Here is a 24649-nt window from a genome sequence, read left to right as displayed (position 1 = left end):
GTTTTCTTCTTTATTAAAAGTATAGTGTTCGCAGAAGACAAAAAACACCACATAAATCAATAACCTTGTTTTATTCCAGAAATGAAAAGTGGCCCGAGGACAAAAAGTGTGTAAACAATTTCTGGCACCATTGTAACAATATAGAGTATACTGCTAAAAGGTAAATGTCATGCCCTAGTCTCAAGGAATGTATCTCTTTTTAACACGGATGTAAGACATCTCCCATTTGCTTCCAGGACACTGCTCGCCTTCCCTTTCAGTGTTTGCTGTATCCATAGCAACAGAGCTCTTCTATTTCCCCTCCACTGCCTTTGCCATCATGGGACCAGGTGAATGCACCTACATGCTATCTGTTTGACTAGTTAACCATGTTCTAACAGATTTGCCTGGTTAGGCACGTTGATACCAGGTAAAGCATGAACCAAACAGGGACGGCGCAGGACAAATGGGCCCAAACCGGCTGGAGGATAGAGCAGAAGTATGCAGACAAAGTGCTGATAGGCAACTGGGCCGAAGAAAGACTTCAGGTAGGCATTTTTTCTGCTTATGTCCCTTTTATGCCTATGTTAAAATAAGATGTTCTGATTTAAATTCTGGGTAAAGCAAAAATAAATGTGTTCTGAGTTTGTCACACCACAGACAAATGTGTTATTAACCACCCAGCCAAATTTGAATGATTAAAAAGATAGCCAAGTATATAAAATTAAGTTTCAAAAATCCATTTTGGACTGAAAACGTTCACCGGCCGCCAGTAAAACGTCCGCCTAAAAAGTGTTGAACAAAAGTGAAACTAAATTATTTCTAATCTATTGACATATTCTACCGAAATGACCTGTGTTCAACAATAAAATATAAATATAATAAGTGTTTTCAACCGAAAATGGCGGTTTGTCAAAAAAAACACCGGAGTTTCGTCTCTTTGTTTTTATACTCTTTGCTTGTAATGCGTAATTTTTGTTATAGAGCATCTTTGGTACAGTTAGATCTCACCGCTACGAGCTACTTTTGCAAAATGTTAATGGACATTCTCTATAGGCAGAAACTTTCGATGGCTAATTTCCGGTTTAGCCCTATGTTAACTTCAATGGGAATACAATATTTCAATCCTACTGCTGTTCCAAATGTTATTGGACCGAATTGATCAAATTCTGATAGTATATATGACTTTAATTGAATGTGAGAACACAGACTGTCTATGCCTTTTCTTGCTGCAGATCCAAAACATAATGCCATACCAGAGGCAGCCTGCCAAGGGTTTTGTAGCACCTCAGTTGGTAGTCAAATCTATAACAAAGTGATTAGGCAGCCTCAGTTCAGCCACCTCAGCACAGCCTCCTGGTGGGAGAGGCTACAGCTGGAGACTAATTGCATCGACGCGAGGCTCGGCCACGGGCTGCCAGTTCAGGATCTGAGAGGAGAAATGACTCCAGAAACACTGAACAACGGTGCTGATCGATAGTGAAGTGTGAGCTTTGCTGATCGTTGCGCTGGGCTCATTGCTCAAGTCCCCGTATACCCCCCCACCCCACATCACTCCTCTTTGTCTGTTTATTCTGTGCGACGCAGTTCACTCGGGAGCCACAGACAGCCAACAGCACCAATCGCATAGACCACCGGCCCCACTGGGACTTCAAGCCAGACGTCTTTGAGAGAAGATCTGCCCTGCTGAGAGCTGAGGTCAGCCTTTAACTGCTCGTTCGTGGCATTAACGCCAATTGAATGCCTGTCACAGCCTTGCAAGTCAGGGCTTTCTTCTCTAGATCGTGGCCACTTCTGCATAATATTGACGGCCGAGATAAAGGCCTGTGATAAAACTCTTTATGAAAGCAAGTTTCTGGTCAGACTCAGCAGTCGTGAAAAATGTGTAAAATCATCAGTCCTACCGGGCACTTAAAGGCTAGTTAGAGCAATTTGCCGCTGTCACATGGCGAGCCTCTTGAAGATTATTGTAAAAGAATAGGTCATGGCCCCTATATCTTAATCCATGCATGCAGGCTATGTTGAGACTGGTGTGTATTGTCTTCCAGGGGCTTCCATCCAAGCTGCTATTTGGCCACAATGGCCCACCATCCTCTCATTACTTGGTCACGCACTATGAAGAGAGCTACCAGCGTAAACACACCAATACTTTGCCCACTCTGCGACCCGGGCATCCAGACAGCTTGCAGCTTGAGAGGTCTGACCGCCCAATTTATGGTAATTACTATATTATATTATTATGCATGGTAAATTACATATTAAACCATCCCGGCACCAGTTAGTGCAGAGCAAACATACTTCAGCGCATTAAATTTTGTATGGACAAAACACATCAGCAGTTGTGCTCATGAACAATTAAATGTGGGTGGCCCCAGATGCCTTTTTATGGTTCCAAATCAGTCAGCAGTGTAATTAATGGCTGCAGTGACATGGCGGTTAACTTTCTTTACTGCGTTCCTTTACAGCCTATCCAACCAACCCTGGCCCGCCGCAGTCCACAAAGCGCCGTTTGGAAAAGCAGCAGTCACACCTCCCGTCACTGACTGCGTACAGGTCAGCGTACCAGAGGCACCCACTCGGCGCCTTCTGCCAGAGCCGCTTTGCCAGGGCTTCACGCATGCTCTCCAGCCACCTCCACGCGGCCAATCACAACAACAAGGACCTGGATCTGAGGCGGCGCCCGCTGCTGCAAATCCCAGATTGAGTCGACTTCCGCAAACGCGGCGGGCTTAGAGACGGACAATGCGGCTCTCGAATTGCCTCACATGCTGCTCGGTAATTTAGTAGCTCTGCTCGAAGCGGTGCTGCTCTGTGGTTCCTCTTTTGTAGTAGTCAGCGGCATGAAAGAAATTTAACAAACCATTTGGGAAATCAAAAGGAATTCAAAAAATTAAACATGATTCTCATTATGTCGCTGTGAGGACTTAATGTGGGTTTACTGTGTGTTATGTGGTGAGTTACAGTGTTTATATATGTGTTTGTGTACAAGAAGGGAAAAAGGAAGGGGTCCTTCCAGAGGATAATTACATGCAAATTCTCCCTCTCTCTGCACACTTGATATGTGAAACCCAGAATGGGCTGTTTAGTATCGCCCTAGATGCTCTGTGGAAAATATAAATAAATAAAGCAAACTGTTGATGCCAGAAGTGACCCGGGTATTGAGGCAAACCACGAGGCCATGAGCCATCCTCTGCAACATCAGAAGGGACGTGTCTAGCTCCCATTCCATTAGGTGTTTTGTTACGGGGGATCAAAGTGTTTAATTAGGAAGAATCAAAGATGCTCATGTTTGATGGTCAACCATCTGCGTCCGCCTTCCCTATTTCCCCCGCCTGCCTGCCTGCTGCCTTCCAGTGCAGCTGATCAGCCCTCTGTCTCGCCCACTGTTTAGCTAGTTAGTCGCTCTGCCGTGCTGCTGATGCCTGCCTGCCTGCATGTCACATGACGCTGCTCTGTGTTGTGGGAAGTCTGGAGCTCAACATATCTCGCCCCCGAGCACTGTTGTGTTTGCCTGGAGAGCCACATGATGGTGCTGTAGCAGCACGTCACCCTCTAGAGCCTGTCAGTGTGTCTTTGAAGACGGAAGAAGATCAGCATTACAGTGAAAGACTTAATTATAAATGAGCAAACAATGAGGGATTTATTATTTGTTTCATCCTTATGTATATTTCCATTCTTAATGTAATTGCTCAACACTTAAAGAAATAAACCACAAGTGTTTTAGATTGTCCTGGTGTTATTCTATCATTGGTTATAGGTCACACAAATACTGGAATAGACATTTAATTTAATACCCGTATTTATTAATAGTGGATTAATATCCAATTGTTTCTTTGATTTTTATAAAACAATAGATGACAAGATGTTTCGTTGGTACAATGAACAAAGACTGCTCAGTCAATATTAAAACAAATACACTTCTTTTAATGGCTCTAATTTAAGATTATTGCATTATCGATTAATCTGTCAGTTATTTTCTTGATTAACCGATTAGTTGTTTGGTCTATAAAATGTCAGAAAATGGTGAAAATTGTTAATCAGTGTTTTCCAAAGCCCGAGATGACATCCTCAAACTCAAAGATATTCAGTTTACTTTCGTATAGGAGAAAAGAAACCAAAAAATATTCACAGTTAAGAAGCTGGAATCTGAGAATTTCTTTTTTTTATTTCTTGAAAAATTACTCAATCCGATTAATCAATTATAATTAATAGTTGACAACTAATCGATTAATCGTTGCAGCTCTACTTCTTTCTGGCCACAAAATGAGAGTGACTAAACTTACAAAATGAACAGCAAGTCTTAGCGTTGAAAGTCTTTCAAAAGTCGTGACGAATGCTTTTAGAAGCCCACCCATTCATATTGTATGACAACCCCATTTACACCCTGTCATACTTAAAGAGCAACTGTAGATAATTGCGTTGTAACCAGGCCACTGTGTAAGTTATATTTGTGCCCTACACACAGTGATAGATGATCACTATATTGCCCAATCTCTATAATGTGTTAGAGTTGAATGAGCTCATTTGCTCCAAGACTTATTTATGAATTATCTAAAGAGGTTAAGCATCTGGGATGATATAAAACTAACTTAATGGCAGGGAGGAGTGGCAAATCAAAGAAGCAAACAATTTACATGGCAGCACATCCGTAAACACACATTTCTTTGTGCAATACCCAATCCGAGAAATAAGTAGTTTAAAAAACAGAAGCTTTGTGGCAAAAGGTAATCTTAATAACAGTGATTACAACGTTGCAGTGATATTTTTTGGGGCTGTGTCAAGAACGAAGCGAAACCCACTCAGTCAACAAGAAACTTGATGTAAAGCATGCTCTTGTAGGGATACTCCACCACCGCCTTATCATTAATGGAAAACCGAATCCTCTTTACACACTGGTCTGCCGAGGCTTCTTATCAGGGAGTGAAAGGACAAAGGGGAAAAGTATGCCCTTCGCTGCAGAGAGGACACTCAAATTCTCATCTCTGAAACCCGGAGAGATCTCATCAGCCTCGAACCTCATGGTGAACTGGCGGCTGACACAATAGATGGTGCCATCCATCGTGACACACTGGAAGGCGGGGCAGCGTTGAAGCCTTTTGGAGCTGCACTCGTACCACAGCCGAGCCACCGTGTGGTAGCGGTACACGCTGACCCCCAGCAGTGGGTTGACATCGAACCGATACAGAAATCTCCCCACAGCTACCAGATCTGCAGTCCTGTCTTTGCTGCCTACCAACAGACTTGGCCTCCAGCTGTTGGTTTTGGGGCTGTAGCGAAGAAGTATACATCTAAGAGTTCCCCCGGAAACGAAAAGCTCTCCGCTGCACACTGTGACGTGATGTGCCACGGCGAATGTATCGTTAGGCAGTGGAGCCACGAATGTCCATCTGTCCGATCGCGGGTCGTAGCGCTCCACTGAGGAGAGGCACTCCCCTCCGATGGCGTAGATGTAGCCCTCCAGTGCTGCCAGTTTGCAGCGCGGCCTGGCTGCATTCATTGGACTGATCTCCTTCCAAATTGATGTCAAAGGATTGTAGCAAAACACTCGCTTTGAGGGTGTCATCTCTCTGTCTGTGCCTTGGCAGCCCACTGCCACGAATAAGTAGTTATCCATTGTGCACATGGCACAGGCTTTAGAGATGACCTCCTGTGGGATCAGGCAGAGTGTGTGCCAGACGTCTTTGTAGTCATCATAACAGTACACTGCGCTGGACGTCCTCCTCTGCTCCGTCTCTGCTGTCTGCCCTCCGGTGTTCCTCGCCCAGTCTTGAGGGTCCATATCTGCCACCATGACAAACCGTCTCCCTCTCATTCTCTGCTTCTGGATTTGCTCCCGCTCACCAGCCATTAGCCGCCCGTAAAGGTTGGGGTCCCTGAGCACCTGGAGGTAGTTGTCTGACATGACTCCCAGGGCCGCTTGCTTCACAGAGGCCTGGCCGTGTTTCTTGGCCAGACACAGCGTCTCCAAGCAGTTACCCAGATCGAGTTTACTCTTCAAGCTTTCCAAATCTGTGCTGTCGAGAGTTTTTGCTGGAAGGTGTAAAAATGCTGCTACAGTCTCTGGATCAGCCCCCTCCTTCACATTAAGGCCTCCGCTGTCTGTAGAGTGACGGATCATAGGGTGAACAGAGATAGACTCATTGCTGGTTGGGGCCAAAGAGTGAGTCATTAGAGTAGAGGCTCTTGCATTTAGAAAGGGGAGGGAAATCTCTGACTGCTCTGCCGCAGACAGATAGCTCTCCTTGCGTAGGAGTACAGGCCTCGCGGGGTGCCTCGGTTTGAGGCTTCCCAGCAAGGGGGGATCCTCAACTGTGCTTTGTGGTAAAACCAGATCGCGCATGATGATGGGGCTCAGAGAGAACGGGGATTCTTTGAGGCCGCTGCCACGACTTCCAAGCTCCACTGACTCAGCGTTCCTCTCATACTGACCCAGCGCAGCGTTGGAGTCTGTAATAGAGTGAGAGGAAGACTCAACATAGTAATCATATATCTTTCCGCGCACAATCTGGTCTCCCGTTCCCTCCAGCACGACGTTGGCATCCTCCACTTTGATCTCTGCCTTGGAGAGGAAGCTGGAGTAGGCCCCCTGGCGTTCCAAGTCCTGCCTTAACTCCCTGCCCACACCCACAATGCCCTCCAGCTTCTGCAAAAAGCAAGGGGAACGGCGCCCCGTTGTACTGACCATCCCACTCTCAGTTGGAAGAGGAAGGTTCAAAGCAGCTCCAAATGAAATATTACTGGTGGCAACCTCTGCCTGCTTCTGACGAGTGACCACCTCTCCTTTCATGCTGATATTTTGGTCACTATATGACATGCTAAATGCATCCTCACTCTTTTCAGCATGGCATGGACGAGCTTCCTTGGTGCTGTCAGGTGTCAGGTCATCAGTGGCTGTGTCTGCATCCGAAGGACGCTCGCTCCCATCATCGGTGTCATGTTTTGATGAGTTTTGACATCGTAGCGTCGTCTTGCAGTTTTGGCAGGTTGCATTTTGTGGCTCTTTGTCGTCTTTGACACGGAGCTGAATTTCCTTTGCCTCCCTGGAGCTGTAGAACCTGTACGCCCATGAAACTAGCAGCACTGCAGCCACGGAAAGACTCAGCTTCAACAGCAGCTGCATGTCGAACTGGACTCCCAAAAGCTCCGCAATGGGCATAGCTGTAGCAGCGATGACTGACGACAACGGGTTGACTGATCCTATTGAATGTTATTGTCAATGCGTCTCAGCTGACGGGAACACGCTGTCTGGTTTTCATTGTAAAAGAGCTGCTGTGATCTGATGACTGCGCCTCTTTGCCCAAAGGATCAAGTGTAAAATGATACCTCTAGAGGTACTATTTGCATCCCTGGCTCTGTAGAGGCGGGGCACTGGCCATGCACCACCTGTGGCAAGTCAGATCCAGAGTCAATAACCATACACAGGACATGTAAATACCTCACAGATCAATATTTGGTTATGCAACTTGCTGACTCACCCAAGCTTTTCCCATAACTATTCAAATAACTTTCTAAATACACTCTAATCCTAACTTAGTTTGAGTTATTTTGTTGTTTGTTCATCTTTTGCTCAGTGTTGAAGCTAACAGGAGTGGTTCAGGTCATACTTTATTATGTCAATTTTGGAAAATGCCTGAAAAAATATTATGATAGATCATGCTCCTTAACTTGCTGAAACACACGGCTAGAGCTGCAGGAGGAAAACATGGTTTGAATAAGGGGCGGGCCGTTATGATAGGTGACATTTATCAAATACTTAATAACCAGGATACATCTGTTTGCACAGCCATGCCACAGATCAAAGGTCCTCTTCTGTGCAAGTGATGCTAAAAGGCCTCTCTCCAAAGATACGCTGTCGAACAACACAATAAACACATAGAACTGTAAATAATACAGATAACTGCCTGAGTCAGACAGAAAGAGCGTCTACGGAGAAACCTGACAGCGTCATTCATTTCCATACCAAACATACATCTCTGTCACATGGGAGCCGTGTCTCTCCGTTGCCGTTGTCAGGCTGTCATTTGTGGCGCTGATAACACACTTGGGCGAGTCTGCGGTCAACAACAGAACAGTGTTTATTTTAACAGCACTCTGTGCAGCATTTTGAAGGTGCGTCAAGTGGAGAGACATACAGAGGGTGTGTCAGGTGTCCTAGCTGACATGAGCTCTGTTTGGTCATCCGATAGCCAAAGCCTGCAGACAACATAAAGGAAACCGGATTCCGCAGGCACGGTTGACTACTGAATAATTCACAGATGGGCCAAAAGAGGCTGCTTCTTATCCTCCCCATTGCTCCCAGCTCAGGGTGAACACTGCTGAGAAAAAAACACGCTAGTCAGCCATGTGCATTGTTGTGTGGCACTTTCACCTCTTCTTGCTTGTGCCATGCATGATAGGTGTGCAACATGCGACTGAACAAGAACAGAAGGCACAAAAAGCATTTTTAACAGGTGTTTTTTGTTCTTTTCCTTTATAAATATATATATATAATATATATATATGGAGAGATTAGTGAAGCATGGTAGGCAGAGGAGGGATGTAGTGAAAAAAAATAAAGCTTAATATGTTGTGAGTATCACATTTCTTGAGTCATCAATTTGTTAATGCAATACAACTCTATTTGTAAGGGTCATTCAACCTTCTCACAAATAAACCTAAACAGCATTGACTTGTAATGGGCAAACAGAGCAATTTCTTCATGTGTGAAAAGATGGTGCACACAAAAGCTTGCTCTTGTTTTCACATTGATTTCCCTACAATTAAGGGCAATTACTACTGAAGGGAACAATTAAATGCTTCACATACATGGCTAAAATAGCAAGTCTTTCTATCTGGGTAACAGAATACTGTATGAAAGACCATATATTTTAAAGGATCATATTTATTGCCTGTTGGACCTTTTTGGTCCGGAACAGCTTGGAACTAATTTTATGAATTTTAATCAACGTGAAGTGTTCATTCGTAGCCTACTATTAAAGGAGACTAGATCAGAAAACATGTTATTCAACAAGCCATTCAGATTTGGCTCCCACTCCTATGTCACATGTGGGTTCATTAGAATATATCGGCCACGGCTTGAGAACTACCTTTGCAAAGGTGCACCATATTTTTCTCGCAAGCAAATCAGAGCCTGGGAATCCATTGAATTGATCTGACGACGGATAAACGTCTGGGGGCAACGGGCTATATTTCTGGAGGTTCTGGTGGAGCCAGCAGATATCCAGGCCAAGACTTCCTTTTTACAGTAAGATTAGAAACGTGAGATACCAGACTGGAGTTGCAGTTGAGAGATGACCGGATTGCTTCACAATTTGCCAGTTTATAAACCAATTTTAAACCAATAAAAAGCTAAATCATTGCTAGACGACAGCTGGTGGGTTGAGAGATTGCATTTCGGCCAATGTGTTCCGCCACTTTTGCTCTCCACACAGACCGTTTATCTGCATTCAACCAAAGCCTGCTCGAACATGATTGGTTAATAGTACTCGGACTACAAACGGAAACCAGAAGGCTTCCGATGCCAAAATCTTGTCCAGCCGCCTATAGATTCTTCATTTAAATGCAAAATCTGTTTATAGAGATAAATAAGACAGGGCTTTTTCAGGAGGGGGTCTTAAAGAGACAAGCGCTAAAAAGGAGCATTTCAGACAGAGGGTGAATACAGGTATATTCAGACAGACAGTTTGAAAGAAATTATGTTTTTTGAACATTAAAGCATGTAAACATGTTCTAGTAGAAAACCCCAAATACAAGTATTAACCTGAAAATGAGCATGATATGTCCCCTTTAAGGTGCGGACACACACACACACAAAGTAATGATATACTTTTTCTATTGGCATGATGATTATATAAAGACAATTTGCACATTGTCTAATGCATTCAGACCTGGCAATGGAGCTATTTTTCTCTCCTGAATGCGAAGTGAGTGAAAAAAGTAAGAAAAAATAACACAGAAGTGCCTCTTGAATCAAAAATTTACATAATAGCTGAGTTATAATGCTATACAGTGCTGGACAAGGATTCGCGCCTTTTGCTCCCCTCACTGGAAAAAAAAAAAAAAAAAATTAATAATTCAAAGTGCATATGCCTGTCTGTTAATAATGTTTGTGCTATGCAGCCCTCATCTCCAGAATGCAGGAATATGGATTGTACTTTGGCAAGGTGAGCCGATATCCCAAACGGATAGGTCTATCCTTTCTATTCGACTAAGCTTTAGAAATCTCCCCTCTTACCTCCCACCTGGTTTAAACCTTAATCCCTTAATACATGTAGTGTCCTTAGAATAGCTTAAATTGCAATTCTTGTGAAGTCCAAAAAATTTAGGATTATTCTGCATTAAGCCACCCTCCACAGTGTGTGAGAGAACGTACAAACTGGAAATGGTTAACAGCAATGTCAGAATCTCCTTCAAAAGTCATGCTGGGGTCAGTACAATAAGTAATATCTGAATTTTGGGAGCTTAGGCTCTGTCTCTAGGCAGCCTGTCCTTCAAATTTCCGTCATATGGTGAGATTATCATCAAATTAGATTGTAAATATTTCCTACAACAATCTAGATATGCAGGCGTGAGCAATATTAGACCAAGCATCAAAGAAGACTGCAAGATGCACACCCACTACCGAACATGTCGAACACAGTGTTATAAGTAAAGTCAAGGCTTGCAAGTTTTATCATCTCTCCATTTTAATACAGGTGAAATGAAACAAATGCAACAACCCTGTTTACACACGCTGCCTCAAGTGAGCACCTCCCCGGAATGGCGGCTAAAATGATCCTACTAGTACTGCAGATGTCTGGGTAAGAGTTACGTATTGTACACAATGTATGTCACTTAAGATAATATGTCACAAGTGAATAACTGGATTACAGGCCAGTGACAATGAGTTGCAGTGCTGTCAATTGCAACACACCAAAAGGAGAAAGAATCTTCGAACGTCACATGCACCACAACCCCAAAACAGCAGACATATGTTAGATTTTTTTTTTTTTCCGTCCTTGGAGACCTGCCATAGATATAAAAAGCCCAAATGAGAAACAGAAAGGCTGTTCATGTTTCTGTCCTTTCAGCCAAGAATTATCTCTGAGAACAGTGTCGAATGAAGTACAAACAAAGGTGGAGAAGTGTGAACTCCGACTATATCAGCGACCGTCCCTCACCATAACCCATATAACCTCTTTAATTATTTTCAATATTTACACTGATGTACACAAAATACACTCAAAAAGGAGATTTTTTTTCTAGTTTCTTAATGCATTTTTAAATCCTCTTGTACATTCCGCGCCTTCAGGAAAAAAAGGGATATATCAATAAAAAAAGAATGTTCTCTTGGAGCATCTGTGTTTGTTCCCCCGTGGTTTATCAGCTTGTTGCTAATCAGGTGCATCCCAGGACATGTAACAGATGGGTGTGGTTGATGCAGTGGCGCATCTTCAGCCAGTCCCACTTTTCACATCTCAGTCAACACCAATTACTCATCAAAATAAAATCCAAATGCTTTTTTTCTTTTTCCATTTCAAATCAACTGATTTTATTGAACAACAGGCAGACGTGGGACAAGAAACAAAAAAGGTGTAACTGGGCAGGGCTATATAGGAGGTGGTTATTGTCATGTTCATCACGTTGTTCTTTTGATATCATCATTATCTTGGTTATTATTTTATTACAAAAAAAACAGTGAAGCACCATCCTGCGATGGCGCCGTTTCCTGATCGACTGACGCATGGAGAGCCTGTTGATGACTGGAGAAGGCTTGCAGGGTTTGTGGAAAGTGTGTCTGTGTGTGCATGTGTGGATGGTGTGTAAGAAGGGCAAGTATATGTTTGTGTGTGTGTGTGTGTGTGCGCGTGTGTGTGTGTGTGTGTGTGTGTGTGTGTGTGTGAGAAGAGAGTGTCTTGGATGAGAGGTTTCACGTCAGTTCCACTGTCACTGTGAGGACGAGTGCCATCCACGTTAGTCCGAGCACGTCCACGCGGGAGGCTCCGTCTACAAACACCAAAGAAACAGTCAATAAGACAGAGACACATTTTCTCAGACTTCTATCCATCAATCAGCAAAGTCATATTTCTATAACAGTGTTTTAATACGTTAATCCAATTTTGGTGACTCGTAAACCTGTTAAAATGCAATGAGTGTGATTCAGCATGAAATAACCTGGTATTTTTCATTGGTGGTTTTAAAGCAGGGGTCCCCAACAAGTAGCTCGCTACCTAATTTTGAGTGCCTTGCTAAAGATTCAAATAATATGTATATAAATTTGATAACACAAAGTCACTTTGTAAACCTGTTTTATTTCTATCCAGTCAAATTCACAGATGTATTGCCCCCTTCTGACACACATGATATTTGCCAATCAGCTGCCAAATAGACGAGTGATGTTAGCGATGTTAGCAGACTAGCAAACGCACAGAATGGAGAGTTCTTTTCACAAATGTGATTGACAAATGTGTGTCTCATTTGTGTTGCAACCGTGTCAGTCTGTAAAAGATGTAACGTCGAGCACCACTTCACCAAAGTCCACAGCTTTTCATGGGACTTTCCGGCTGGTAGCTAACGTTAGCTTTCTACGAACAGAGAATGTAAAGGAGCTGAAAACAAACTGTTTACCAAACTGACGAAGAAGGCCAACGCAGCAACAGTCTTTGTTTTTGTGGCACATATGCTATTGAAACACCAAAGGCCCTTTGCCTATGGCGCAATTGTAATAGAGGTGATAAGTAAGGCAGAATTTATGTCTGCTATTGGCGATGCAAAACTTGGTGCTATGAATAGCTCTCGGACACTCTCATTTTGTCAGATTAGAAATGGTTGGAGACCCCTGCTTTAAAATAAACCACAATATTTGCTCACTTCTGAATAAGCTATTTGGTAAAACCAGTCCTTAAAATGGCAAACATTTTTTACATAAAATCAGACATTGATGACGTTTCAGGACATATTACTCTCATACATATTACTCGAGAAGTACTCTTTGCTATTCTATACTTACAGACTATAGAGACAACCTAGAGTGCCCCTTATAATAATGATCTAGAGTAGCTTTCAATATGACAGATCTCAGCTTGTCAGTCACTTGAAGTCACATTTGTTTCTTGGATTTGAGGTGTGGTGACTTGACCTGTAGTGATGCTATGAGAGGATAATGAAAAATACAACCTTTCTTTGTATACAGTACATTAAATATTGGGAAATCGTCTCTATGTGTTTCTGGAGGATGTCGGCGTCTATATATAATACAATGTGTAGGGCTGCCACTACACCCAAAGATATCCCCACATGGCCTTTGGTGCAGTTGAGACAAACACAAAGATACTTTTTCTTTCCCAATATTTGAAGAATCCTCAGATAAAAATGGACCTATTTTTTGTGTGCTTTGGACTTGTTGTTCTAAGGCCCACAGCAAGGATACTAGATTATAGAGGAGAGATCAGCAGAGACAGCAGCTTTATGCTGCTATTGTTTTCTGCAGCTCCCCCATGGACGCCTTACAGAGAGGACTGAGGAACTGGAGTTGCCGTGGGAGGAAAGTTGTGACTGACTGTGGGTGTGGCTTTGCTGACATAACCAACAGTTTGTTCGGATTGTGCCAAGATTGGAACTACAAAGACAATCACAATCACAGTGTCAGCCTGACCACGTCGGGGTGTGGCTAGACTCATTAGAGTCAAATTTGGATCTGGTAGTGGTTAGACTTGACAGGTAATTTTAATAATTCTAGTGGGTCTGGATGATAAAATATTACCTGTTAAGAAATGTGGATTGCATTATGAATTGGATGATGAACCAACATGATCTCATCCCTACTTGTCATATTTTGCCGCTTGGGCAAAAGCCCGCAGCGTCCTTTTGCGTAGTATCTTGTCGCAGAAGGTTTGTTCGTGGTTAACGTTGTGAAACGGTCGCGGTTAACATTGTAACACATGGTTAGCATTGTGAAACGGTGGTGGTTAGTTTTAGGCAACAAAACTTCTTGGTTATGGTTAGAAAAAAACATCATGGTTTAGCTTAAAATACGTACGCTTGTAACTAAACTTAGGCTATAGACGTAATGTGATTCAGTGAGTGATTTTTACTGTCGACGTATTGTCACTTGACATAACATTGTCAGTAAAGATTACTCAAGTTTTGTTTATTTAACCAATCCACCACCCCTCCTCCCACCCTTAGTGGACTGTTTCTTTGGAATTTTTCAACCTGGACCTGATTTTCCCATGTTTTTGTATCTAACTGACTGATGGGGACAACAATTTCTGAAATTGGTCCAGTATTGAGGTAAAGCGCTGTAGACAGCTGCTCACGAGCTGCAATATGGTGCTATCGGGGCAAGCTAGCACCGGCATTTACGTCCACTAAAAGTGCTTTTTTTTTCTCTGATTGTTATTATGGAAGAGCCTCGCTCAAGGAGAAGTCTCGTTCTGAAATCTGGCGAGGTGACGTGTTGCCAGAAGTCAACGGTGGTATAGTGGAATACATCCATGGTGGAAATGCGAGGGCCAGTCGGGCAGAGTTTGTTGTGTTGGAGTACAGTAACTGTAGCTTAGTGTTATCTAAAAGATTTTCAACGTCATGGCTGAATATTTAGATGATTTCGACAATGTGGATGAGGTCTTTGAAACTGATGGGCTTCCCTATTTATGAGAGCCAGATTATACGGATATTCAGATGGAGACGGAAATGTAAAAAAAACGTTTTATTTCTCTGTTGGGCTCTTTCCATAATGTTATCATACACTGATAATAACAATCTGAGCATGTCAGTGGCAAAAACAAGCACTTTTAGAGGACGTAACATTACATCGACACTGCCCGATGGTCGAGGTTGAAAAATACCGAAGTTACATTTTAATACTACGTCCGTTGCTCTGAGCGTCTAACAATGGCACCGATGGGTTTACATTTGACTTTACATTGGGCGTTGAAAGCCCGGTGCATCTCATACGGATGCTAAAGGGTGTCTTGTGCGTCATATCCAGATGCCGAGGGTCACTGCCCAAGCGTCGGTATTTTACGCCCTGAAAATGAGACCAGGCTGCATAAACAATTGCATCATATGTTTGTAAGAATTGTTCAAATTAAATCTCGGTTTCATGATGACTCCCTAATGAATGTGAATCTCCACAGAACTGTATATAATCTAACATATCACACACAGCATATTCCACTCAAGTCGTACAACACAAGAGAATAACAACTGGATCTTCCCAATAAGTACTTCGTCTCATTCTGTAATGGGCTCATCCAACCGTAAGATCATCATCTGAGGTCCCCTTCCAGTCTACAATCATAGATGCAAGTCGCCCCGCCATCTGTTTGCCTTCAGTTTTTGGCTCAGACCTCAGTGCATTTCTGCAAACCTGAATTTTAACTGGGACTGATTTCAGAGGCAACATGCTCTTTTTAACAAACGACGACTCGGTTGCTGGACCTAAAATGGCTGAAAAAATAGCACTTTCTTTTTGCATATGACAAGTTAGCTGCCTTACAAACCTACTTTTTCTACTATTTCTGACTGTGGCTATGGCACATCTGTTAGCACTCCTACCAGTCTGGTTCCTGTCTCTGATCTGACCTCTGTTCTAAAAGAGCATTTGAATTGCATGGCACTATGGGAAATGACAGATGCAGCATGTCTGCCAAAAGAAATGTAAATGCAGATGACTTGATTATGGCTCCTGGCTTTGATGGTATTGTTATTTTTGCGTCAGTGAATGCAAAATGCCATCAGTTGAGACTGAATTTGTCTCAGCCATGATGATGCACTCTGCCCACAATAACGTGACAACCCCAAACTTTTGATACTTCCACCAGCCTAGGCTGACAGCTACATTACTATGCGATAGAAAACATGTCACATTTTAGTCCTCAATTTCACTCATCTCTTGAATTCAGTTCATTGCCATACAGTGCGGCTTGACAAGTTGTCTGGGAGAGTGCAATTCTGACAAAGATGAATGAATATAATCCCTCATGGGAAGCGTAGTTTTCTTGTCTGCTGCAACCCTGACTGGCGGCGGCGGTTCTTCCTACTCGCACCAGCCGAGGAGCTGGCCATTGAGCCATTAAGCGATCGGGCACGTGTGCGCTGACCTCTCGGGACCGTGTTGTACACCAATTTGACTTGCATGCGAGGCATGTCTGCGCGTCCATGCTGACCCGATTCTGTCCTTGCTGTGACACACCTGCTCCCGCGCTTACCATAGCATTTGCATATTCAGATTTTCATCCCTACAACACGGCTAGCAAGAGACTGGAAAGGTGGTGGTGGGGGAGAGAGAGAGAGGAGGAAAACAAAGAGAGACAGAGAACTCGAGTGCGGGAGAGGACGAGAGACACATGATGAGATGTTTTTTGAGTAGGAAACGGGAAAAAAAGCGAGAAAAAGAGTGAAGCCAAATGTCAGACTGTTCAAATCTCGTCCGACTGGGGCGGTTGGGCTTAAAGACAGCTCCGCGTGCCATCTGCTTGGGAAGCTGTTCACGCTGTACACTGGGACAAACATGGGCGTCACACACACATGCATAAGGGATTATAAACTATGAAATTATACCATTGAAATTAATTTTCCAGTTCATCAACAACAGCTCAAAAACTATTACAATACAGGTGTTTTATAGCTTCTGGCTTCATAGCACATGAGTTACAATCTACATTTAGTGCCCATCACTGATGTATTTTACTGAATGACATTGAGGATTCTTTCACTAATAACTAATAAATGCATACTTATGTGGACATGCTATACTATTATACTATTTCACAGCCATTTATCGAAATTGGGGGAAATGAAGCTAGGAGTCTTGCTTATATAAACTAATATAGAGAGTCTCCACTTATGGTTCATTCAGTTTTTCTTACCCCTGTATCTGAAATCTGGTTGCTATAGGGTCACCACCAAAGAATTAGTGGTAGAACGGACATTTTTATTCGAATCAACGCAGCAGTAGGGTCATAGTGGAGGACATTTTTATGTGTACCGTTGCCATATTGACCGTTGTGACAACTTTGTTTGGCTGGTTTTCTGAAACAATTGAGGCGTTGAAGCATGGTGGAATTAACAAGCTAGCTATAGCAACAAACACAGACTTTCCCCCTTGAGACTGCTGTTGGTGTCCCATGTGAAACGTAGTAATTTTAAGCCAAACTATGATGTTTTTGCATTTTTGTTTTGTTTTGTTTCTATTTACAATGTTAACCACATGTTTAAAACTGTTTAAAACTGTTTAAAACTGCGACCATAATCTAGAAGGAAATATGTTTCCCTCAAAATGTATTTTGGTTATGCAGTTAAGTTAATTGGGAACTAGGACTGTCAATGTTAATGTGATAATAACACGTTAACGCAAATTCGTTTTAATGCCATTCATTTCTTTAACGCATTAATGCAACTTGCAATTTTTAGGTTGTAGCGGGCTCAGATTCAAAGATAGAGGGAAAATACAGGTATCATATGAAACTAAAAAAAACTAAGGAATCCATTGGTGCCAACCATGCAATAATGCTACAAACATACGCTAAATTTTGGCAAGGAAATACTGACATGGCCATTTTCAAAGGGGTACCATGACCCTCTGACCTCAAGATATGTGAATGAAAATGGGTTCTATGGGTACCCACGAGTCTCCCCTTTACAGACATGCCCACTTTATGATAATCACATGCAGTTAAATGCAGTAACTGTGAGGATTTCTGGACAATATTTGTCATTGTTTTGTGTTGTTAATTGATTTCCAATTATAAATATATACATACATTTGCATAAACAAGCATATTTGCCCACCCCCATGTTAATAAGAGTATTAAATACTTGACAAATCTCCCTTTAGGTACATTTAATGCAGTTAATTTGTGATTAATTGTGATTGAATACTTTAATCGATTGACAGCCCTAATGGAAATGGACTTTTGTGGGAGACTGGCCTCCAGGAGCTGCGTTGGTTCTCTTCACACTTTACAGCCCCACTGACATGTGCTCTGTGTCACCATAACAATTAACAACAATCTCCATTTCCTTTTGGACTAGTCAAATTACCACAGGACATTTCAATGACCCTTCTACTCCTATTTAATTTCTATGGTCACCACTCAAGAAAGAAATGTGGCCATTTAGCCAGAATTGGATCTTTTTTTTCACACTGCAGCATAATCTGCACTGACCATAATGCCTGTGTGCCTGCATCAAAATCAGAGATTGTGAGCTGGGCTGAAGAGGAAATGTAGGAAATATAAATATGACTGAATGGAGAGAGACAGAATAAGCAAGGGAAAGGGAAATGAGGGTGTTATTAAAAGGGAAAAAGCACCCAGAAATGGATGAATCGTGAAGAGAGGTTGGCATTGGGAGACAGAGAGTAAGCATGGAAAGTCAGAGCGGAGGAGAGGAGGAGAGACGGGCCAAGAGATTGAAGTAGAAAGAGGGAGGGAGTGGCAGAGAAAAGGGGAGAGATGGAAAGGTTGTTGTCACAGCCCTGCGGCTTCTCCTGACAATCCCTCATCTTTACATATGATAATCTCAGAAGCCGCAAATGAGCCACTGCTGCACAAATGAAACGCCAATAATCTCACACTCAACCAAAAGTGACAGGCTCGGTTAGTCACTGGGAGAGGCTCGTTGCTTGCTGCCGCTACTGAACATCGCCCGAAGATTAATCCTGACTGAATCACTCTCACGCAGTCTATCCGGGAAAATGCATTCAGGGGCTGAATGAGAAACAACATCCACCTGTCAATACTTTGAATGTTGAAACCACAGCCTCCCGAAGAATTTGCTTCTCTGATCAGTGTCACATTTCGGCACACATTTTCCGAGTGAACAGACTGCAGTGTCACATTTTGTTCTCATATTGCATGATGTTGCATCTGGAAGTATGATGATCAAGCAATATAGCAGGAATCGCGAGATGCATGCAATGCTCAAAGTGGGCCGGTACTCACCGGTACGCAGTACCGGCACTTCTGCATTTTACTCCTTAGCATATTGTGACTTTTTCTTGCGCACTGGCACTTCTCACAAGCTGCCGGTACTCTTTTCTGCCCTCTCCTTATCAGATTCTCTGGAAGATTCATGATGGCGATTCATAATGGCACAGCACCGGTATTTGCACCGAGCCTCATAATCATTAAAAACTATGTGGAGAGCTTCTGGACGAGCCAATGCACGACATGGGGGAGGGTGGGTGAGAACGAGGGTGCTGTAATTTATCAGCACAATGTTACAGTGTTCATGTCCTTTTTGTAAAAATATTTAGTTAACTGTTCATCATAATTTGTTTTTATTTGTGAACAAATATCATTATTTAAACAATATTTAAAAGTTTTCTGAATCTGCTCTTTTAGGGCAAACATTTCCAGAATAATTACATGTTCAGACAAAGGCTGAGGTATGTGTAAATAGTAAAATAATCATTTGACTAATAATAATAATAATTATGGTCCAAAATTATGTAAAATTGCATAGTTTTCAGTCAAAAACCTTCAAATGTTCTCGGGGGAGGACTCTTAAACCCAATATTTCCTAGTATCTTTTATTCACTGTAGAAATTCAGAATGTGTCTCTGTATCGTGCTGCATAATATGTAGGAGCATCCTGACTGGGACACTGCTCCAAAAACCTGAATGATACCCAACCACAGGCAACTAATAACACAGGAAAACACTTTAACTATTAACACTATGGATAAATATACAAACACACCACCTTAACCCTATAATGTTCCAGTTGGAATATCATTGGAGTATTATAGGCCTACTATAGAAGATGCATAGCCAAAATATAATAATATAGCAATAAAACCACAACTAATTATGACTGATACAGTATAACATGCTTAAAGAAATAATAAATTAATAGGAATAAGTTGCATGAGATTGCTGATACCGGCTGATACACACGCCGACATGTGAATAAGAGCAGTACCGGCACTTATTTTTTTACCACTTCACTGGACGCATGAAACACACACTCAAAGCTAGTCATGAAATACTTACTGTTCTGGTTCTGTATGTTTTTCATCATGCTTGGATTTTCTGTTGGAAACAAAGAGAAAAAAGAACAACTGTGAGATGACCAAAAACTGTAGCCGTTGCTGAGAGACAGAGTGACTCAGTGAATGAAGGGGGGAATTAATAAGAGGATAAAGAAGGAGAAAGAGAAAAAAAATAGTCATCTCTGACAGAGATTGCGGCTTTCTAATGAAGCTGAACACCAAAGTTCCGGAAGCACATTTTAAATGGCACATCCCCAGTGAGAAACACTGGGCCCTGTTAATGGAACTGGGAACACAGAGCACTGCACCAGAACAACCAGGACGCTTTTGGCAGCAGTGAGGTCAGGCAACTACAGCTGTGGCCAGACTAGTCTGGGAAAGAGGTTTGGAGAAATTGACTCCACCTTTAATAAACAGCACCGACGTCTGCCCCTACACAATACACTCTGACGATGTGTTTTCAAAGTTCTCGGAGGGATAAAGTAATTGCAAAGGAAGAAGCAGGAGGGCTCGCAGAGTATTAGCAACACGCCTAAATTCCACTTTGCGAGCTACTTTTTTTTTTTTTCTGACTTCACATATGAGCAGGTGGAAGCTACAGCACAGTGTGAAACTCTTCTGGTCTCGCTGCAACCACATTAACATAGCAGCTCCTCTGAGAGGCGCAGGGAAATTAGTGTGTGCACTCTGCATATGCACGCTCGTGTTTGCTTGCCCCTGCGAATTTGCATAAGCATACATATCTGCGTGTTTCTGCATGTGTGTGCAGTTTGGTGTGTGTGTGTGTGTGTGTGTGTGTGTGTGTCACTGCCTGGCTCCTCAGTGCTGACTCACTTCACAGTAATCTCGGAAGGTATTATCACCGAGGGTGGCTAAAGATGTACATCATCAAGACGCGAGTGCGGCCCGTCGTCAGTGGAGTCTCTATAGCAAGCCGTCATTATACTCTATTATTCCTGATGATTTATATTGAACACTTTGCCAAGCGAGCAGAGCCCCCAAATACTTCCATCTCTTCCCGCCCCCGGCGGAGAGAGAAGTGTCTCATCTCAAGGCCACGGGGGACGGTGCCAAGGTCACTTAATCACCATTTACTTCCCCTAAGCGTGAGTGGAAGCAATCTACAAGGAGCAGGCAGACAGATGGGCCATACTAGGCACGTAGCCGATGACACCTGAGGGTGCATCAGGGTGTTAAATAGACATTAGTGCTCTTCCTAGCAAAACGCCTCCCAAGGTAACGCCTCCCTAAAGTGGCACTTTCCCCTTAAAGTGCGTGCTTATTAGGCCCGCCCAGTAATTTGTACATTTGTGACATACTTAAAAACCTGTTCACAGGAGTGTTTCGGGCAGAGGATTTAAAAAAAAAAAAAAATTATGGATACAATATTCTTTGTTGCAGACTCGAAGTATGAAAACGGTTACGACCTGATGTACGTTAATAAGGCACTGCAGGGCTAAAGTGCATGCGTGTGCGTGCAACTCGCATTTTTACATTTTGAAAAACTATTTCCCCTGTTTCTCTTGTATGACTTGACTTCTGTATAGTACAAGTGTCAAAAGCCCTTTTCATGCCATGGGATGTGTTAACATTGCTGTCTTTATCTATATATAGTAATGCCTTCTGGGCTTTCCAACATAGGTCTCTGTTATGTAAAATGTTTCGTAATGGCTCTACTCCAACATGACACAGCCATTACGGATAGAGCTGCAATGCTGTTGCATATGGTATGCAGGAGGGATTGGAAGCCCGGCAGAGGGACACTGGTGGAACATAATGACGTCAAGGAAGAAGTGTTCTCAGTTCTTCTACGGGCTGCATCGACGATGGATTTTACAACTTATTTTGTAGTTGAAGCCTTAATTAATGATCATTGTGAGCAGTTGTGCAATGTAATAAAGTAATAATTAGGGCTGTCAAAGTTAACGCAATAACGCGTTAACGAAAATTAGTTTTAATACCACTAATTTCTTTAACGCATTAACACAACTTGCGATTTTTTTCAGTTGTAGCGGGCTCAGTTTAAGAGCTACATAGAGAAGATACTGGCATCATATAAAACTATAAAAAAAACAAGGAATCCAATGGTATCAAGCATGTCATACTAGCTTTTTGTGAAGGAGACTAAATAACTCTCCAAACTTATGCTAAATTTTGGGGAGGAAAAACGTATTCAAAGGGGTCTCTTGACCTCTGACCTCAAGATATGTAATTGAAAATGGGTTCCAAAAGTCTCCCCTTTACAGACTTGCACACTTTATGTCCCCTGCATATCTATGACTACGAGGGAAAGAAAAACTGGATTTTATTCTTAAAATCCTTTAAGTTGTGAAGACCTAGTTTTTCTTCAAGTGTAATGTAGCCTCCATTTTTAAGGTGGAGTACATGTTCAAAAGAATAAACTTCATAAATCTCAAAATTATGACATGCTTGTTTTTTATCAGCATTTACTTGTGCTTTCAATACTTAAGTACATTTAATATCAGAACATTGCTTTTGATACTTAAGTGCAGTAAATATCCAACACTTTGAGACTTTTACTCCAGTAATATTGTAATAGGTGACTTCTACTAAAGTCATTTTCTAGTTATATATCTGTACTTCCAATCAAGTGTGGCTTTCAGGTACTTCATCCACCACTGATTGCGAGTGCGAGGGAGGCTTGCCCCTGCTTTTCACTCATGGAAACCCCCAAATTCAAGCACTTCGATACGTACTTAAATTCCATAATTCATTAGATAGAATAAATAAATATGATGCCTAATTTATACAAATAATGTCTGCATATTTAACACTGTGTGTGTGCGGTAGCCTTTCCGTTCATGTGACTGAAGTCGTGTGTGTTTGACATCGGAACTTTTACGGAAAAGTGACCTATTCAAACATGAGACCATGCCAAATTACGATGACATTTTACATCTGAAAAGGGCTCAAGAAGCCAACACCCGTTTAGCTTTAGTAGAATGTATTTGATTTAAACTCCCCACATTGATAGAGCTGTCTGATGAGGCTCAGAAAGGCAGATCCCACTTCTTCCAGGAGTGTCCAGAGTAAACAGATCCAGAGGAGCAAGACACACGGATATAATAGAGTCTGTAAGCAATCCAGCTCCCACATCAACACCAGTAAATGAACTACTTCCAGGTTCCGATGAACACGTTACCACGGTTTGGCCATTGAACAAAGTGCTTTTCTAACACTGTCAACAACAAAGGTCCTTTGATTTCATCATGGGCCTTTGATGCCACTGTTGGCTCTGGGTGTTTAAGTGAAAGCAGTATAAGACATCCCATTGATGGAATAGTGACTAAATCCCCTGCCAGAGAAGAGTTATCCTCACTAAGTGCAGCCTTAAAAAAGAATGCGTTGTTGAGCCAATTAGGAATACAATCTCTTATTAATCACACACTTAGCTGCATTAATGATTCATACCTAAAGCGGTCATATAAATCTCTTAAGTATTTTTCAAAGATACTGTAGATACATGAAATGAATTTTGTTGAATTATGTAATTTTCTGTGACATTTAACTGTGTAATTGTATAAGTGTTCCAGATAATTCTTGTGGACCCAAGTTGTGCAGTCACACAAAAAAAAAAAATGTTTCATATTCATCGTCTTCTAAATAATTAATCAAACTTAAATGTGATTTCAGTTTAAATGCTAGTGTAGTAGCCACTCCGGAACGGGGCCAGGGCGTGTTGCCGAATTGAGCGTACATACCAAAGACTATGAGGCGAGTGTGCGTATCCGTGGAGCCCAGAGGATTCTGGGCCGTGCAGCGATACATGGAGCCGTTGAGCTCGGCTGGCACTCTCTCCAGAATCAGCTCCTTGCCCTCTCGCTCGGTGCTGCCATCCAGCAGGCGGCCCCCCACTCGTGTCCAGGTGAAGAGGGGCTCGGGGAACACCTCATTCTATCAACACCCAGCACCCACATGGGATGGAGAGAAAAAAAGGGAGAGAAAGGAGTAGGAAAAAAGATAGAGGGAAAGGAGGGTGAGAGGGTGGTGCAGAAAGTCTGTGAGTCTTAGCCAAGAGATTAAGAGCAAAGGATACATGAATAATACAAGCTCCAATTTCCCCTAATGCAATGGCAAGTTAACAACATGCATTAATAATCAACACTTCACTTTACAACAGTTTTTTTCTCCTCACATTTTTGAGCCCTCCAGAGAACAACCCCCGATTTAAAAATATAACCCTTCATAGAGCAGTATTTCATTCATATCATATATGTACAATTCCACCTCTGAAGTTTAAGGTTTTGATTCTTCTTCTTTCTTCTCACACCACAATCCCTCCCTGACACACACACACACACACACACACACACACACACTCTTTCTCTCCTACATTACCAACAGTGGACTGTCATTCTACGCTGACAAGTGTGGGACACTATTTAATAAAAAAAAGATTAAAAGCTGGTTAATGTCTAGCAGCTGATATGTTAACAATGTCAGCAAAAACAAATTCCAAAATAATAGTGATTTAATGAAAACTATTACAGATGATTTAGCTCAAACAGTGCTGGTTAAAAGTGTGACACACTCAAGTAACTGCTCTGAAGATCTTGATGGTGGCAGTGTGATTGTAATATTAAAAATGAGCATTATTTTTCTCAGTAGAATCATTAATTTGGCTGTTGTCTTTTTATGTCATTATTTTGTACAGTAAAAGTGTAAAAT

General features: G+C 42.3%; 3 protein-coding genes across 7 annotated transcripts in view; 1 reads left to right on the top strand and 2 right to left on the bottom strand.

The window, feature by feature from the left end:
- The first annotated feature begins 269 nt into the window (after positions 1-269).
- On the top strand, positions 270-3702 carry cfap107 (cilia and flagella associated protein 107). Of its 2 annotated transcripts, XM_074639301.1 has the most exons (4): positions 278-527; positions 1567-1677; positions 2028-2196; positions 2445-3701. In XM_074639301.1, the coding sequence occupies exons 1-4, from the start codon at positions 417-419 to the stop codon at positions 2681-2683; spliced, it is 630 nt and encodes a 209-aa protein (XP_074495402.1). In that variant the 5' UTR covers positions 278-416; the 3' UTR covers positions 2684-3701. The 2 variants fall into 2 exon arrangements, with proteins under 2 accessions (XP_074495411.1, XP_074495402.1); XM_074639310.1 differs by lacking the exon at positions 1567-1677 and having other exon boundaries at positions 270-527; positions 2445-3702.
- Positions 3703-3778: 76 nt separating this feature from the next.
- Positions 3779-7321, bottom strand: klhdc7a (kelch domain containing 7A). The gene has a single exon (XM_074639288.1). The coding sequence runs from the start codon at positions 7133-7135 to the stop codon at positions 4865-4867; it is 2271 nt and encodes a 756-aa protein (XP_074495389.1). The 5' UTR covers positions 7136-7321; the 3' UTR covers positions 3779-4864.
- Positions 7322-10646: 3325 nt separating this feature from the next.
- igsf21a (immunoglobin superfamily, member 21a) overlaps positions 10647-24649 on the bottom strand; it is a 238025-nt gene continuing 224022 nt past the window's right edge. For 3 of the 4 annotated variants that reach the window (XM_074639254.1, XM_074639277.1, XM_074639267.1), the window contains exons 8-10: positions 23683-23875; positions 19962-20000; positions 10647-11964 (exon numbers count right to left, since the gene is read on the bottom strand). In XM_074639254.1, the coding sequence (XP_074495355.1) occupies positions 11888-11964; positions 19962-20000; positions 23683-23875 (309 nt within the window). In that variant the 3' untranslated portion in view covers positions 10647-11887. The remainder of the gene's footprint in view (positions 11965-19961; positions 20001-23682; positions 23876-24649) is intronic. The other variant, XR_012594339.1, reaches the window with a different exon arrangement.

The sequence above is a fragment of the Sebastes fasciatus genome, chromosome 1 (genome assembly GCF_043250625.1).
Source record: "Sebastes fasciatus isolate fSebFas1 chromosome 1, fSebFas1.pri, whole genome shotgun sequence".
In the NCBI taxonomy this organism is placed as follows: Eukaryota; Metazoa; Chordata; class Actinopteri; order Perciformes; family Sebastidae; genus Sebastes; species Sebastes fasciatus.
Note: the sequence above shows the minus strand (reverse complement) of the source record. Positions and strands in the feature narration are given on the sequence as shown.

Coding starts and splice junctions, on each gene's coding strand:
- cfap107 (XM_074639301.1), top strand. CDS start 417: ATGAACCAAACAGGGACGGCGCAGGACAAATGGGCCCAAACCGGCTGG. Junction 1,678..2,027: donor CTGCCCTGCTGAGAGCTGAG/GTCAGCCTTTAA, acceptor ATTGTCTTCCAG/GGGCTTCCATCCAAGCTGCT. Junction 2,197..2,444: donor GTCTGACCGCCCAATTTATG/GTAATTACTATA, acceptor GTTCCTTTACAG/CCTATCCAACCAACCCTGGC.
- klhdc7a (XM_074639288.1), bottom strand. CDS start 7,135: ATGCCCATTGCGGAGCTTTTGGGAGTCCAGTTCGACATGCAGCTGCTG.